This window comes from Gymnodraco acuticeps, unplaced genomic scaffold (assembly GCF_902827175.1).
Source record: "Gymnodraco acuticeps unplaced genomic scaffold, fGymAcu1.1, whole genome shotgun sequence".
NCBI lineage: Eukaryota > Metazoa > Chordata > Actinopteri > Perciformes > Bathydraconidae > Gymnodraco > Gymnodraco acuticeps.
In genome coordinates, this window is record NW_022990585.1 from 1 (window position 1) to 17,011 (window position 17,011).

Sequence of the window (17,011 nt, forward strand, 5' to 3'; positions counted from 1 at the left end):
CCTTCTGATCACATTCCTCCTTCTGATCACATGACTCTTCTGATCACACGACTCCTTCTGATCACATGACTTCCGTCCTGATCACATGACTCCTTCTGATCACATGACACTCCTTGCCTGAGCACATGACTCTTCTGATCACATGACTCCTTCTGATCACATGACTCCTTCTGATCACAGACTCCTTCTGATCACACGACTCCTTCTGATCACATGACTCCTTCTGATCACATGACTCCTTCTGATCACATGACTCCTTCTGATCACACGACTCCTTCTGATCACACGACTCCTTCTGATCACATGACTCCTTCTGATCACATGACTCCTTCTGATCAAACGACTCCTTCTGATCACATGACTCCTTCTGATCACATGACTCCTTCTGATCACATGACTCCTTCTGATCAAACGACTCCTTCTGATCACATGACTCCTTCTGATCAAACGACTCCTTCTGATCACATGACTCCTTCTGATCACACGACTCCTTCTGATCAAACGACTCCTTCTGATCACATGACTCCTTCTGATCACATGACTCCTTCTGATCACAGACTCCTTCTGATCACACGACTCCTTCTGATCAAACGACTCCTTCTGATCACACGACTCCTTCTGATCACACGACTCCTTCTGATCACACGACTCCTTCTGATCACACGACTCCTTCTGATCACATGACTCCTTCTGATCACATGACTCCTTCTGATTACATGATGATCACATGACTCCTTCTGATCACAGACTCCTTCTGATCACACGACTCCTTCTGATCACATGACTCCTTCTGATCACATGACTCCTTCTGATTACATGATGATCACATGACTCCTTCTGATCACATGACTCCTTCTGATCACACGACTCCTTCTGATCACACGACTCCTTCTGATCACAGACTCCTTCTGATCACATGACTCCTTCTGATCACACGACTCCTTCTGATCACATGACTCCTTCTGATCACACGACTCCTTCTGATCACACGACTCCTTCTGATCAAACGACTCCTTCTGATCACACGACTCCTTCTGATCACATGACTCCTTCTGATCACACGACTCCTTCTGATCACACGACTCCTTCTGATCACATGACTCCTTCTGATCACATGACTCCTTCTGATTACATGATGATCACATGACTCCTTCTGATCACATGACTCCTTCTGATCACATGACTCCTTCTGATGTAACTGACGTTCTGCTGTAAGCTAGCTAGCTAACGTAGCTAATTGTGATTTCACTTCCAGTTCAGAGACGACTCTCTGAGACCGCTGTCCCTAACCCCAAACAAAGACAACGCTACTTTGGTTTTTCTTTTCTTTTTTGATTTGATTTCGGTTTTTTGGGAAACAACTTTTTCTTTAGGGAAAACTTTTTTTTCAATTTTTTTTATTTGTTCCAGATTTAGATTTAGATTTAGATTTAGATTTAGATTTAGATTTAGATTTAGATTTAGATTTAGATTTAGTCCATTTTGACATTTTCTGTTGCCGATCTTTTTTTCTTTTTTTTTCTTTTTTCTCCTTTTGTAGCCAGTCATGTGATCATAGTTAAAATAAGACCATTCAACATTTTAGGTAAGTTTCCAACAACAGAGACAGTTTTATAATCCTCAAGCTGCTGAAGGAAAGCATGTCTCCTCAAGCTGCTGGATGTTCTCTAAACGCTGCATGTCTCCTCAAGCTGCTGGATGTTCTCTAAACGCTGCCATGTCTCCTCAAGCTGCTGGATGTTCTCTAAACGCTGCCATGTCTCCTCAAGCTGCTGGATATTCTCTAAGCGCTGCCATGTCTCCTCAAGCTGCTGGATGTTCTCTAAACGCTGCCATGTCTCCTCAAGCTGCTGGATATTCTCTAAGCGCTGCCATGTCTCCTCAAGCTGCTGGATGTTCTCTAAACGCTGCCATGTCTCCTCAAGCTGCTGGATGTTCTCTAAACGCTGCCATGTCTCCTCAAGCTGCTGGATGTTCTCTAAACGCTGCCATGTCTCCTCAAGCTGCTGGATATTCTCTAAGCGCTGCCATGTCTCCTCAAGCTGCTGGATGTTCTCTAAACGCTGCCATGTCTCCTCAAGCTGCTGGATATTCTCTAAGCGCTGCCATGTCTCCTCAAGCTTCTGAGTGTTCTCTAAATGCTGCATGTGTTGTTGCTGGAGATGTTTCTTCATGAGGAACCTTTGGGTTTTTATATCTGCATCCTTCCTGAAGCTGTTTCTCCTGAAGGAGGAGACGTGGGTCAACATTTGCACTTGTCAGACACCGTAGAAAATACAAATTTTCACAATGTTCTGAAGACGTGAAGCTTTTGGGAAAAGCTCAGTATTGAAACCCAGAAACAGGAAATGTTATTTTCTGAAGGTCTCCTTTGGACGATCTAAATCCTCTCCTCTCTTCGTCCTTATGTTTCCTCGACTAAAACCTCCAGCTATTTCCTGAAGGACCAATTACCTCTGAGCTAAGTGTGTAATTGTTGTAAATGACGGTCGGTCTTTATGAAAGCTCCAGACCCTCACATCAAACACAGCTTCATTTATGCACTAAAGTGTGTACGGTTCCAAATGCTCAGAGTGCCCAGCTCTTCTAGCTCGAGATGTGTTTGTTTAATGACTGAGGTTTGAGCGTGTGTTTGCAAACAATGTCTTATTCAAATGCTTTCTGCAGGATGCTGTTTTTTCAGTGCAGAGTTTTAATAATATCCTCTCTTTTATGCATTTATCATTTATTGTGTGTGTTAATTATTTATTGTGTGTTAATGCAAATGTAAAGCACTTTAGCCCTAACTAACCTCTGTGCTGAAAATGTGCTTTCAAACTATAATTACTTTCCCTTTTATTATAACGTGTGGTTTTTAAGCAACATTTTGAAAACAGTTTCCCCCCCGAGACGATAACGTATTTAACCGTTTATTAAAACAACTGAATTCTTTAGTAAAAGGGAACGTGTGACAGAAGAGGCACTACTTACAAATAGGATAATGATTACATTGATGCAGTTTATTTATAAGGTCATTTTTCATTTTATTTAATAATAATAATAATAATAATAGATTACATTTGTGTTGCGCCTTTAGGGACCCAAGGCCGCTTTACAGGGTGAACAAACAAACACAAGTGCTTCAGAGTCAAACGGTAAACAAAAGGCTTTGTTTGAAAGACTCTTTTTGAAGGCTCAAAATCCCCGGATGAAAAAACATGTTTACTGAGAAAAGAGTTCACGTTTTCATTTAAAAATAGTCTAACTTTTGAGAAAATGACTTGAATGAGTGTAAGTCAATGGGTACAAGTATTTTTAGGCCCAATCACGGCACCCCCTATAGGAGGGGAATGAAGTGCGATATTTAGTACAAAACATTTGATTCAACAGAACTTTTTAATAAGAGCGTGAAAACACAGCTTTACTGAGTATGAAGTCAACGTTTTGAGAGAAACACCGATGAAGAGTCTTTAAAGTCTTTGTGCCCCTCACAGGTCGTGGATCTGACCCGGGATCAGGTAGCGTAAAATAAAGATGTTGCTTCACCAGAAAATGTTGAGGGCTCGTCTCGAAACCCCCGGATAAAAACACTGAGCATGAAGTTTACATTTAAATGTGGCACCAGGGAAGAGTCTTTAAAGTCCCGGAGGTTGGGCTGCTCACTGGTCCAGGATCAGGTAGCATAACGTTTGAATTTTGCACCAAAAAAAGCCTTAAAGTTTAAGAGAATTAAGTGTAAGTCAATGGGAAAAAGTCTTGTTGGGCCCATTGACGTTTGTCGCAGTATCCATGAGAGCATTTGAATAAGACATTGTTATGCAAACCGTCACAGTAACCCATCCTATACAGTTAACCATTGTTGTTCTCTACCGTCCACCAGGCGCCTTGGGGGACTTCTTGGAGGAATTAGATCATCTCCTCTCACTCATCCCTGAAACTGGCCCTCCCGCTGTACTTCTCAGAGACTTCAACCTCCAGACGGGGAAGATAGACGAACTAACATCTCTGTTAACCGCCTTTGCTTTCTCACTCTCTCCGTCCCCACCGACTCATAAAGCTGGCAATGTCCTTGATCTCATATTCTCAAGGAACTGCGCTACTTCTAACCTCTCTGTAAACCCGCTCCACACATCCGATCACTTCTTCATTTCATTCTCTCTACCCCTTTCCAAACATAACAAACTAATCTCTTCTCATCCTGCACCTGTCCGCCGTAACCTTCGCTCCCTCTCCCCCTCTACCTCGTCGGTGCTCTCAGCCCTCCCTTCCTCTGATTCGTTCCAACTACTGCCTCCAAACTCTGCTGCAGAAACTCTCCTCTCTACTCTCTCATCCACTCTGGACTCTCTCTGTCCTCTCACATCTCGGCAGGCTCGTCAGTCCCCTCCGGCTCCCTGGCTAAATGATGCACTGCGTGCTAATAGAACCGTCCTTAGGGCAGCAGAGCGGAAATGGTGGAAATCCAAACACCGTGACGACCTCCTAACCTATCAGGCTCTCCTCTCCTCTTTCTCTGCTTCCATCTCTCAGGCAAAAAGCACTTTCTTTCAAGATATGATCCAATCTTCCTATTCCAATCCCAAAAAACTATTTTCCATCTTCTCCACCCTCTTGGACCCTCCAAAAGCTCCTCCCCCCTCCTCACTTCTGTCAAGCGACTTTGTTACCCACTTTGAAAAAAAGGTTGATGATATTCGCTCTTCTTTTTCTGACTCACCTTTACTCACCGCTGGGTCACCAGACCCTCCTTCCACCAACACACTGACCTCCTTTTCCCCTCTCTCTCCAAGTGAGGTTCTTACCCTCATTACCTCTGCCCGCCCTACCACCTGTCCTCTGGACCCTATCCCTTCAAACCTCCTTCAGAGTATCGCTCCTGATATTCTACCGTTTCTCACCCATTTCATCAACACTTCTCTAACTTCTGGTCACTTTCCAAACAGTCTCAAGGAGGCAAGAGTAAACCCTCTCCTAAAGAAACCCACTCTCAACCCGTCTGATGTTATAAACTACAGGCCTGTCTCTCTCCTCCCGTTCCTGTCTAAATCACTTGAACGCGCTGTCTTTAAACAACTCTCCTGTTATCTCCATCAGAACAACCTTCTGGATCCGCACCAGTCTGGTTTCAAGGCAGGTCACTCCACAGAAACTGCTCTCATTGCTGTCACGGAGGAACTGCACACTGCTAAAACTGCATCCCTCTCCTCTGTCATCATCCTGTTGGACCTGTCTGCTGCATTCGACATGGTGAATCATCAGATCCTCCTTCGCACTCTCCAAAAACTTGGAGTTTCAGGCTCTGCACTTTCCCTCCTCACCTCATACCTGAAAGACCGTACCTACAGGGTGACTTGGAGAGAGTCTGAGTCAGACCCTTGTCAATTAACTACAGGGGTCCCTCAGGGCTCTGTTCTTGGTCCCCTCCTCTTCTCCTTGTACACAAACTCGCTCGGATCAGTCATTAGCCCGCATGGTTTTTCTTACCACTGCTACGCTGACGACACCCAATTAATTCTGTCCTTTCCCCGCTCAGAGACCCAGGTCGTCGCACGCATCTCTGCTTGTCTAGCTGACATCTCTCAGTGGATGTCTGCTCACCACCTCAAGCTCAACCTTGACAAGACTGAGCTGCTCTTCCTCCCGGGAAAAGATTGTCCAACTCTTGACCTAACAATCAACATCGGCACCTCAGTTGTTTCCCCCGACTCAGACTGCAAGGAATCTGGGTGTGACCCTAGATAACAACCTGTCCTTCACTGCAAACATCGCTGCTACAACCCGTTGCTGCAGATACACGCTTTACAACATCAGGAAGATACGTCCCCAGCTGACTCAGAAAGCGACTCAGGTTCTGGTCCAGGCTCTCGTCATCTCACGCCTAGACTACTGCAACTCCCTCCTGGCTGGTCTACCTGCATGTGCCATCCGACCTCTGCAGCTCATCCAGAATGCAGCGGCTCGTCTGGTCTTCAACCTTCCTAAATTCTCCCACACCACTCCGCTCCTCCGCTCCCTTCACTGGCTTCCGGTAACTGCTAGAATCCACGTCAAGACACTGGTACTTGGATCTGGCCCTTCGTACATCCAGGACATGGTTAAACCGTACACCCCAGCGCGTGCACGACGCTCTGCATCAGCCAAACGACTCGCTGCACCCTCGCTGCGAGGGGGACCCAAGTTCCCATCAGCAAAAACACGTGGGTTTGCTGTCCTGGCTCCAAGATGGTGGAATGAGCTCCCCATTGACATCAGGACAGCAGATAGCTTGCACATCTTCCGGCGCAAACTGAAAACTCATCTCTTTCGACTCCACTTCGAGCGATAGAACTATTAACAAAGCACTTATATACTAATAAAGGACTGGCTTATCTAAAGCTAGTTGAGTAGCACTTGAAATGTTTGGCTCTATGAAACCTGATGTACTTATATGATTCTGTTTTCTTCAAGGTTGTGTCTTCCTGGTCGAATGTACTTATTGTAAGTCGCTTTGGATAAAAGCGTCAGCTAAATGCAATGTAATGTAATGTATCCCCACATGAAAAATGACGTCACTGAACTTTTTAAGGGCTTGTCTCGAAACCCCCGGATGAAAACACACCTTTACTGAGAATAAAGTTAACATTTTAATTTAAATTTGGCACCAAAGAAGAGTCTTTAAAGTCTTTGTGCCCCTTACAGGTCGTGGATCTGACCCGGGATCAGGTAGCAGTCGTTGGGACCGGAGGAGTTGAAGGGCATGAGGTCCAGACAGATCTCTGCCTCACACTGAAAGATGACAGAGACTTTGTCGAAGTTCACTTCCTGTCTCTGCACACCTGGAACCGGAACTACTTCCTTCTGCAGGGTGGAGTCGTGGCGGTAGGACACCAACTCGTTGCTGAAGTCCACCGCCTGCACCTCAGAACTGGAGCAGAACTTCCCGCAGCCCAGCAGCGTGGAGAAGGCCTTCCTGAAGTCTGCGTTGAAGGCGTAGATCACCGGATTCAGGGAGGAATTGGCCCATCCGAACCACACGAAAACGCTGAAGGTCGTGTCGCTGACGCACGCACTTCCTCTCTGCGAATCACAGAAAGGAACCACGCAGTTCAACACGAAGAACGGCAGCCAGCAGAACACAAAGACCCCCATGATGACGGAGAGGGTCTTCAGCACTTTGGTTTCTCTCTTGAAAGACGTCTTCAGAGAACTCTCTTCCTGCGTCGAAACACGATGGTGGTGGTTTCGTGGGTTTCGTCCTGCCGTCGCTGCGGCGTTTTCCAGGGACGAAATGCGCCTGATTTGGGTCTGAGCGATGCGGAAGATACGCGTGTACGTGCCCACCATGATCACCACGGGGATGTAGAAGCTGATGAGCGACGAGGAGATGGCGAAGCTTCGGTTCAGGCGAGTGTTGCAGTCCAACATGTTCATCGCTGAGGTGGAGTTTTGCACACGGTGCCAGTTGAGCTGCACGGGGATGAAGGAGATTAAAATGGAGAGCGTCCACGCAACACCGATCATCAGGTGAGCGAACCTGCGCGTCATCCTTCTCTCGTAGCGAAAGGGACTGGAAATGGCCCAGTATCGATCCATGCTGATGACGCAGAGGTTCAGGATGGACGCGGTGGAGCACATGATGTCAAAAGCCACCCACGTGTCACAGAAACGTCCGAAAAGCCACGTGCCAGAGACCTCGGACACGGCGCGCCACGGCATCACGAGCACGGCCACGCACAGGTCGGACACCGCCAGCGACACCACGAAGGAGTTGGTGACTTTGGAGCGGAGGTGGCGGAACCGGATCACCGCGAGGCAAACCAGAGCGTTCCCGAGGAGCGTGGAGACGATCAGGGAAAAGAGCACGCAGCCGGTGAGCGTGCGGAGGCTGAGGCTGCTCATCACAACGTGCACGCCCCCAGGAAGAAGTGCTCCTGTGTCCAAACGGCGGTACTACAACTTCCGTATCAGTCCGTGACGTCACCCGGCCCAGAAAGACTTTATCCCATTGACTAACGTGGGGAAAGAGACATCTGTAAACACGTGTATAGCCCTTAGTAGATTCATTCGTTCCTTAAAGTTGTAAAATGCGAAAAAAGCCGAATCCAGATTTATTTTCTCTCTCTATTCGTTGGACTGAGCCGAGAACGGGAGATCGGAGGCGGGGCTTAATGACAGGAGGCGTGGCTTAATGGAAACTGCGCATGCTCTATAAACTACATACAGGTACTTCTGCTCTGACAGCAAGGCATGATGGGTAATCTGTGACGTTTTGCTCTCGAAAACGTCAGGCCATTTTGTCTTCGCCAATTAGCAGCTCCCATAGGAAAGAAAGACCTCACCTCCAACGCTGTGTCCCGTTCTTATCACACATCTTCATCCCAACGCACCAGCACCGCGTCCGCGTGTCCAAACTGCCCCAAACCCTCTTGTGCAGCTGAGAGATGTCCCCCCCCTCCTCAGCTGCACAACATCAAACTGCAGAGAGAGAGAGAGAGAGAGAGAGAGAGAAGAGAGAGAGAGAGAGAGAGAGAGAGAGAGAGAGAGAGAGAGAAGAGAGAGAGAGAGAGATGAGAGAGAGAGAGAGAGAGAGAGAGAGAGACTGTATATGTTGTTAAGGTAACCCCCTTTTTATGTTTATATTTTGGTATATTTGAGTGGAATGACTTGTGTGTATTTATATTTGATACTGTGTATTCTGTAGATGCTCATTTACACATTTAAGATCAATAAAGCAAAATATATCTATCAGTGTGTACTATGAGTGTAATAAGTGAGGCACATTGTGTTAGAAAGCTAAAGGAGAGTGCTGCCCTCTGCTGGACACTCGTCATTAAAACAAAGGACACATGTATAAGTACACAACAATCGTTTGTTTGTAAACAAATCTGCAAACGCAACAAACTGTTTTACGTTTAATTAATTTGATTTAATTTGTATAGTTATGTCTGGACAGAGGTGGGAAGTAACTAAGTATTCACTCAAGTATTCGAGTATTCCTACACTCTGGTACTTCTACTTTTACTCAGGTACAAGATCTGAGTACTTCTACTTTTACTCAAGTACAAGACCTGAGTACTTCTACTTTTACTCAAGTACAAGACCTGAGTACTTCTACTTTTACTCAAGTACAAGACCTGAGTACTTCTACTTTTACTCAAGTACAAGATCTGAGTACTTCTACTTTTACTCAAGTACAAGATCTGAGTACTTCTACTTTTACTCAAGTACAAGATCTGAGTACTTCTACTTTTACTCAAGTACAAGATCTGAGTACTTCTACTTTTACTCAAGTACAAGATCTGAGTACTTCTACTTTTACTCAAGTACAAGACCTGAGTACTTCTACTTTTACTCAAGTACAAGACCTGAGTACTTCTACTTTTACTCAAGAACAAGATCTGAGTACTTCTACTTCTACTCAAGTACAAGACCTGAGTACTTCTACTTTTACTCAAGAACAAGATCTGAGTACTTCTACTTTTACTAAAGTACAAGACCTGAGTACTTCTACTTTTACTCAAGTACAAGACCTGAGTACTTCTACTTTTACTCAAGAACAAGATCTGAGTACTTCTACTTTTACTCAAGTACAAGACCTGAGTACTTCTACTTTAACTCAAGTACAAGATCTGAGTACTTCTACTTTTACTCAAGTACAAGATCTGAGTACTTCTACTTTTACTCAAGTACAAGACCTGAGTACTTCTACTTTTACTCAAGAACAAGATCTGAGTACTTCTACTTTTACTCAAGTACAAGACCTGAGTACTTCTACTTTTACTCAAGAACAAGATCTGAGTACTTCTACTTTTACTAAAGTACAAGACCTGAGTACTTCTACTTTTACTCAAGTACAAGACCTGAGTACTTCTACTTTTACTCAAGAACAAGATCTGAGTACTTCTACTTTTACTCAAGTACAAGACCTGAGTACTTCTACTTTAACTCAAGTACAAGATCTGAGTACTTCTACTTTTACTCAAGTACAAGACCTGAGTAATTCTACTTTTACTCAAGAACAAGATCTGAGTACTTCTACTTTTACTCAAGTACAAGACCTGAGTACTTCTACTTTTACTCAAGTACAAGACCTGAGTACTTCTACTTTTACTCAAGAACAAGATCTGAGTACTTCTACTTTTACTCAAGTACAAGACCTGAGTACTTCTACTTTAACTCAAGTACAAGATCTGAGTACTTCTACTTTTACTCAAGTACAAGACCTGAGTACTTCTACTTTTACTCAAGAACAAGATCTGAGTACTTCTACTTTCACTCAAGCACAAGATCTGAGTACTTCTACTTTTACTAAGTACAAGATCTGAGTACTTCTACTTTTACTCAAGTACAAGATCTGAGTACTTCTACTTTTACTCAAGTACAAGACCTGAGTACTTCTACTTTTACTCAAGTACAAGATTACTTATATAATACCAAAATATATTAACACATTTTCTGAGAAAAAAGTTTTTAGAATACGTTTTTAACAAAGACATGTTGCACATTGTTAATTGGCATAAGCACATTTCTTAATATTTAATTATATATATAAATGATAAATAAATACCTTTATAAACCATAATATATAACACTATCATTTGTACTGTACATATTGTCTTGTTCTCGAGTGAGGGAACAATGGGAGATGGGCCGGAGAATCGGAGCAGCGGGAGCGGTACTGCAGTCGCTTTACCGCACCGTTGTGACGAAAAGGGAGCTGAGCCAGAAGGCAAAGCTCTCTGTCTACCGGGCCATTTTCGTTCCTACCCTCACCTATGGTCATGAAGGATGGGTCATGACCCAAAGAACGAGATCCAAGGATACAAGCGGCCGAGATGGGTTTTCTCCGCAGGGTGGCTGGTGTCTCCCTTAGGGATAAGGTGAGAAGTTCGGTCATCCGTGAGGGACTCGGAGTTGAGCCGCTCCTCCTTCGCGTCGAAAGGAGCCAGTTGAGGTGGTTCGGGCACCTAGTTAGGATGCCACCTGGGCGCCTCCCTAGGGAGGTGTTCCAGGCACGTCCAGCTGGGAAGAGACCAAGGGGTAGACCTAGGACCAGGTGGAGGGATTATATCTCTTCGCTGGCCTGGGAGCGCCTTGGGATCCCCCAGTCAGAGCTGGTTGATGAGGGGGAAGGAACGTTTGGGGCTCTCTGCTGGAACTGATACCCCCGAGACCCGACCACGGATAAGGGGAGAAGACACATGATTACATTTTTGTATTTATTGTATTAAATGTTACAGGATATTAAAGGTCACCTCTCAGGCTATTTTTAGGCAATAGCAAAGGTTTCAGATACAAATATATAGAAACATGTCTGTGAAGTGTTTTGCTCCAAACACCAAACAGATCATTCTAGCCACGCCTCATATCCCTCTGTTTCACTTCCTGTTTCTAAAGTGCTGATTTGGGTATAAAGCTTTAAAGAGGAGGGGTCTGAGCTCATGCGGGACCCGGCATCTACTGTCTAAACTAAATGCTGCCGTGATGAAACGCCATATCATGGATCATCAAGGATTCTCTCTGAAACAGTCTGGAGCTTGTTACATCAATCTTAGACCTACTGTAGTCATAGTAACTATGTATGTTATTGAATTACAGTTTCCATAGAATCGTCTCTTTGCTAATTATTACGTTGAGCTGAGGCCAAGCTCAGAGGAAATGCAAAGAGGCTGCATTTAGATATAATAGAGTTAAGTGTTAGTAAATGAAAGAAATGTTTGTGCGTTCATGTGCAGACGTATATATAGTTTGGTAATTGGATCATTCATATCCTGCCAGAGTCCTAAAGACGTCATGAGATGATGACCTTTCCACGTCTGGAACATGTCCAAGTTTAGGAGACCTGACAATGTGTGCGTTAAACATGTTTAGGGACATGTTCGTGTGTCATTTAGAAACCTATATCGCCCTGTGTGTCTGGTACTCGTGGGAGCATTGCTCTTTGAGTGCTGAGAGCAGGACATGTTTCACATGTTTGTGGTGAGCGGCTAAATAATAAGGATTCATCTCAACTATTTCTGTGTTTGTGTTTCATTGATTCCTCTCTGTTTCACTCTTTCCTGTTGAGTGCTGGATCGCCACAACAAGCTCAAAGGCTTTCTCTCTCGCCGGTTACACCACAAGGTGACTTCCTTTCTACTTCCTGCTTCTTCACACACATGCTCTCCAGTACAGGTTAGCTCTGAGTGTTAGCGATGCTAATGTAAACACCGACCATATTACGTCCAAAACAGTCGGGCATTGTTTCTGATAGCAACGTTTCTGATTGGCCCGCGGGTCCACATTTCAGATATTACGTCATATCGGACACAAATCTGGATCAGCTCCGTTGCTCCCCGTTTTTAGAGATTTGGGTACGGAGGAAAAGAGAGAGGGATTTATTTCCTGACACACCGGGGACACATGGTGACGTATAAAAGACATCACAAAGTGCATTTCGCATTATAGGTCCCCTTTAATAATACACTCAAATAAATATTAAAACATTATAGATATTAAAAAAACACGCGGATTATTTGCCCGGGGAGATTCTGACAGGATGCTAAAAATACTTTGTTTTTAAGTATTTTGTTTTTTTAAATGCATTTGCATCCAATTAGCCCAAATGCATCATGGGAAAACCTGCAGCCCCAGGAGAAACCCAAGCATGACTCTAATTGGACTTCCTGTCTCCTCACTTCCTATCTTTGAGTATTTACATTGTTTGCCACTTTATACTTCTGCTCCAGGACATTTAATAACAGCTTCTTTTCACAACATGCACTCTTTGAGTCTCAGGAGATGATGCAACAATATTATTTAGAAATGGCACATATATAAATATAAAAAGGCCAATCTTTTGCTCACTGTCTCCTCACTTCCTCTCCCTTCCTCCTCACTTCCTATCCCTCCCTCCTCACTTCCTATCCCTCCCTCCTCACTTCCTCTCCTTGCCTCCTCACTTCCTCCGTCTCCTCACTTCCTATCCCTCCCTCCTCACTTCCTCCTCACTTCCTATCCCTCCCTCCTCACTTCCTCTCCCTGCCTCCTCACTTCCTATCCGTCCCTCCTCACTTCCTCTCCCTGTGTCCTCACTTCCTCTCCCTTCCTCCTCACTTCCGATCCCTCCCTCCTCACTTCCTCTCCCTGCCTCTTCACTTCCCCGTCTCCTCACTTCCTATCCCTCCCTCCTCACTTCCTCTCCCTTCCTCCTCACTTCCGATCCCTCCCTCCTCACTTCCTCTCCCTGCCTCTTCACTTCCCCCGTCTCCTCACTTCCTATCCCTCCCTCCTCACTTCCTCTCCCTTCCTCCTCACTTCCTATCCCCGTCTCCTCACTTCCTATCCCTCCCTCCTCACTTCCTCTCCCTTCCTCCTCACTTCCTATCCCCGCCTCCTCACTTCCTATCCCCGCTTCCCCGCCTCCTCACTTCCTCTCCCCGCCTCCTCACTTCCTCTCCCCGCCTCCTGGACAGTTCTGCGTTGTGGTTGGACAGGATTTCATTCTGGTTGGACAGTTCTGCGTTGTGGTTGGACAGGATTTCGTTCCCGTTGGACAGTTCTGCGTTGTGGTTGGACAGGATTTCATTCTGGTTGGACAGTTCTGCGTTGTGGTTGGACAGGATTTCGTTCCCGTTGGACAGTTCTGCGTTGTGGTTGGACAGGATTTCGTTCCCGTTGGACAGTTCTGCGTTGTGGTTGGACAGGATTTCGTTCCCGTTGGACAGTTCTGCGTTGTGGTTGGACAGGATTTCATTCTGGTTGGACAGTTCTGCGTTGTGGTTGGACAGGATTTCGTTCCCGTTGGACAGTTCTGCGTTGTGGTTGGACAGGATTTCGTTCCCGTTGGACAGTTCTGCGTTCTGGTTGGACAGGACTTTGTTCTCGTTGGACAGTTCGGTGTTCCTGTCGGACAAGACTCCGTTCTCGTTGATCATGACCTCCACCTGTTCCTGCAGGCGTTCCACTTCCTGTCTGGGATCGGTGAGAGGGTCTTGCAGTTCGGAGAGGTCCTGGGAAAAATCTCCCCCATAGGCTTGAGGATCCGAGTCGCTCTCGGCCACGTAGTAAGCGTAGAAGACCTTCCTGTACGGCATGTTTTGGCTGGAAACGGTTTAAAGTCTGAAGAGAAAGGAGGTTTCTGGAGGACAGACTAGACTTGGGGTCTGGAGGACTTTATTTGTGGTCTAGAGGACTCTATTTGGGGTCTAGAGGACTGTGTTTGGGGTCTAGAGGACTCTATTTGGGATCTAGAGGACTGTGTTTGGGGTCTAGAGGACTCTATTTGGGGTCTAGAGGACTGTGTTTGGGGTCTAGAGGACTCTATTTGGGTCTAGAGGACTGTGTTTGGGGTCTAGAGGACTCTATTTGGGGTCTAGAGGACTGTGTTTGGGGTCTAGAGGACTGTGTTTGGGGTCTAGAGGACTCTATTTGGGGTCTAGAGGACTGTGTTTGGGGTCTAGAGGACTCTATTTGGGGTCTAGAGGACTGTGTTTGGGGTCTAGAGGACTCTATTTGGGGTCTAGAGGACTGTGTTTGGGGTCTAGAGGACTCTATTTGGGGTCTAGTGGACTGTGTTTGGGTCTAGAGGACTGTGTTTGGGGTCTAGAGGACTCTTTTTGGGGTCTAGAGGACTGTGTTTGGGGTCTAGAGGACTCTGTTTGGGGTCTAGAGGACTGTGTTTGGGGTCTAGAGGACTCTATTTGGGGTCTATAGAGGACTGTGTTGGGGTCTAGAAGACTCTATTTGGGGTCTAGAGGACTGTGTTGGGGACTAGAGGACTCTATTTGGGGTCTAGAGGGACTGTGTTTGGGGTCTAGAGGACTGTGTTTTGGGGTCTAGCGGACTGTGTTTGGGGTCTAGAGGACTCTATTTGGGGGTCTAGAGGGACTGTGTTTGGGGTCTTAGCGGACCTCTATTTGGGGTCTAGAGGACTCTGTTTGGGGTCTAGAGGACTGTGTTTGGGGTCTAGAGGACTCTATTTGGGGTCTAGAGGACTCTATTTGGGGTCTAGAGGACTGCTGTTTGGGGTCTAGAGGACTGTGTTTGGGGTCTAGAGGACTGTGTTGGGGGTCTAGAGGACTGTGTTGGGGTCTAGAGACTCTATTGGGGTCTAGAGGACTGTGTTTGGGGTCTCTAGAGGACTCTATTTGGGATCTAGAGGACTGTGTTTGGGGGTCCTAGAGGACTCTATATTTGGGGTCTAGAGGGACTGTGTTTGGGGTCTAGAGGACTCTATTTGGGGTCTAGAGGACTGTGTTTGGGGTCTAGAGGACTCTATTTGGGGTCTAGTAGGGACTGTGTTTGGGGTCTAGAGGACTGTGTTTGGGGTCTAGAGGACTCTATTTGGGGTCTAGAGGAACTGTTGTTTGGGGTCTAGAGGACTCTATTTGGGTCTAGAGGACTGTGTTTTGGGGTCTAGAGGACTCTATTTGGGGTCTAGAGGACTGTGTTGGGGTCTAGAGGACTCTATTTGGAGTCTAGAGGACTGTGTTTGGGGTCTAGAGGGACTGTGTTTGGGGTTAGAGGACTCTATTTGGGTCTAGAGGACTGTGGTTTGGGGTCTAGAGGACTCTATTTGGGGTCTAGAGGACTGGTGTTTGGGGTCTAGAGGACTCTATTTGGGGTCTAGAGGACTGTGTTTGGGGTCTAGAGGACTCTATTTGGGGTCTAGAGGACTGTGTTGGAGACTAGAGGACTACTATTTTGGGGGTCTCGAGGACTGGTGTTTGGGGTCTTAGAGGACGTGTTTGGGGTCTAGAGGACTGTGTTGTTGGGCTCTAGAGGACTCTATTTGGGTCTAGAGGACTGTGGTTTGGGGTCTAGAGGACTCTATTTGGGGTCTAGAGGACTCTGTTTGGGGTCTAGAGGACTGTGTTGGGGTCTAGAGGACTCTATTTGGGGTCTAGAGGACTCTATTTGGGGTCTAGAGGACTGTGTTTGGGGTCTAGAGGACTGTGTTTGGGGTCTAGAGGACTCTATTTGGGGTCTATAGGACTGTGTTTGGGGTCTAGAGGACTCTATTGGGGTCTTAGAGGACTGTGTTTGGGGTCTAGAGGACTCTATTTGGGGTCTAGAGGGTCTCGAGGACTGTGTTTGGGGTCTAGAGGACCTCTATTGGGGTCTAGAAGACTGTGTTGTTGGGACTAGAGGACTCTCTTTGGGGTCGAGAGGACTGGTTTGGGGTCTAGAGGACTGTGTTTGGGGTCTAGAGGACTGGTTTTGGGGTCTAGAGGACTCTATTTGGGGTCTAGAGGACTCTATTTGGGGTCTAGAGGACTGTGTTTGGGGTCTAGAGGACTCTATTTGGGGTCTAGATGACTCTATTTGGGGTCTAGAGGACTGTGTTTGGGGACTAGAGGACTCTATTTGGGGTCTAGAGGACTGTGTTTGGGGTCTAGAGGACTGTGTTTGGGGTCTAGAGGACTGTGTTTGGGGTCTAGAGGACTCTATTTGGGGTCTAGAGGACGTTGTGTTTGGGGTCTAGAGAGACTCTATTTGGGGTCTAGAGGACTCTGTTTGGGGTCTAGAGGACTGTGTTTGGTGGTCTGAGAGGACTCTATTTGGGGTCTAGAGGACTCTATTTGGGGTCTAGAGGACTGTGTTGGGGTCTCAGAGGACTCTATTTGGGGTCTAGAGGACTGTGGTTTGGGGTCTAGAGGACTCTATTTGGGGTCTAGAGGACTCTATTTGGGGTCTAGAGGACTCTATTTGGGGTCTAGAGGACTCTATTTGGGGTCTAGAGGACTGTGTTTGGGGTCTAGAGGACTCTATTTGGGGTCTAGAGGACTGTGTTTGGGGTCTAGAGGACTCTATTTGGGGTCTAGAGGACTGTGTTTGGGGTCTAGAGGACTCTATTTGGGGTCTAGAGGACTGTGTTTGGGGTCTAGAGGACTCTATTTGGGGTCTAGAGGACTCTATTTGGGGTCTAGAGGACTGTGTTTGGGGTCTAGAGGACTCTATTTGGGGTCTAGAGGACTGTGTTTGGGGTCTAGAGGACTCTATTGGGGTCTAGAGGACTGTGTTTGGGGTCTAGAGGACTCTATTTGGGGTCTAGAGGACTCTATTTGGGGTC

The 17,011-nt window shown here is 46.3% G+C and overlaps 1 protein-coding gene across 1 annotated transcript; it reads right to left on the bottom strand.

Moving 5' to 3' along the window:
* Positions 1-6,651: 6,651 nt before the first annotated feature.
* On the bottom strand, positions 6,652-7,842 carry LOC117554147 (D(5)-like dopamine receptor). The gene has a single exon (XM_034228405.1). It carries the CDS (start codon positions 7,672-7,674, stop codon positions 6,652-6,654), a length of 1,023 nt encoding a protein of 340 aa, XP_034084296.1. The 5' UTR covers positions 7,675-7,842.
* Positions 7,843-17,011: the final 9,169 nt, after the last annotated feature.

Bases quoted from the DNA above. Each gene is read 5' to 3' on its own strand.
- LOC117554147 (XM_034228405.1), bottom strand. From the start codon at position 7,674: ATGCCGTGGCGCGCCGTGTCCGAGGTCTCTGGCACGTGGCTTTTCGGA.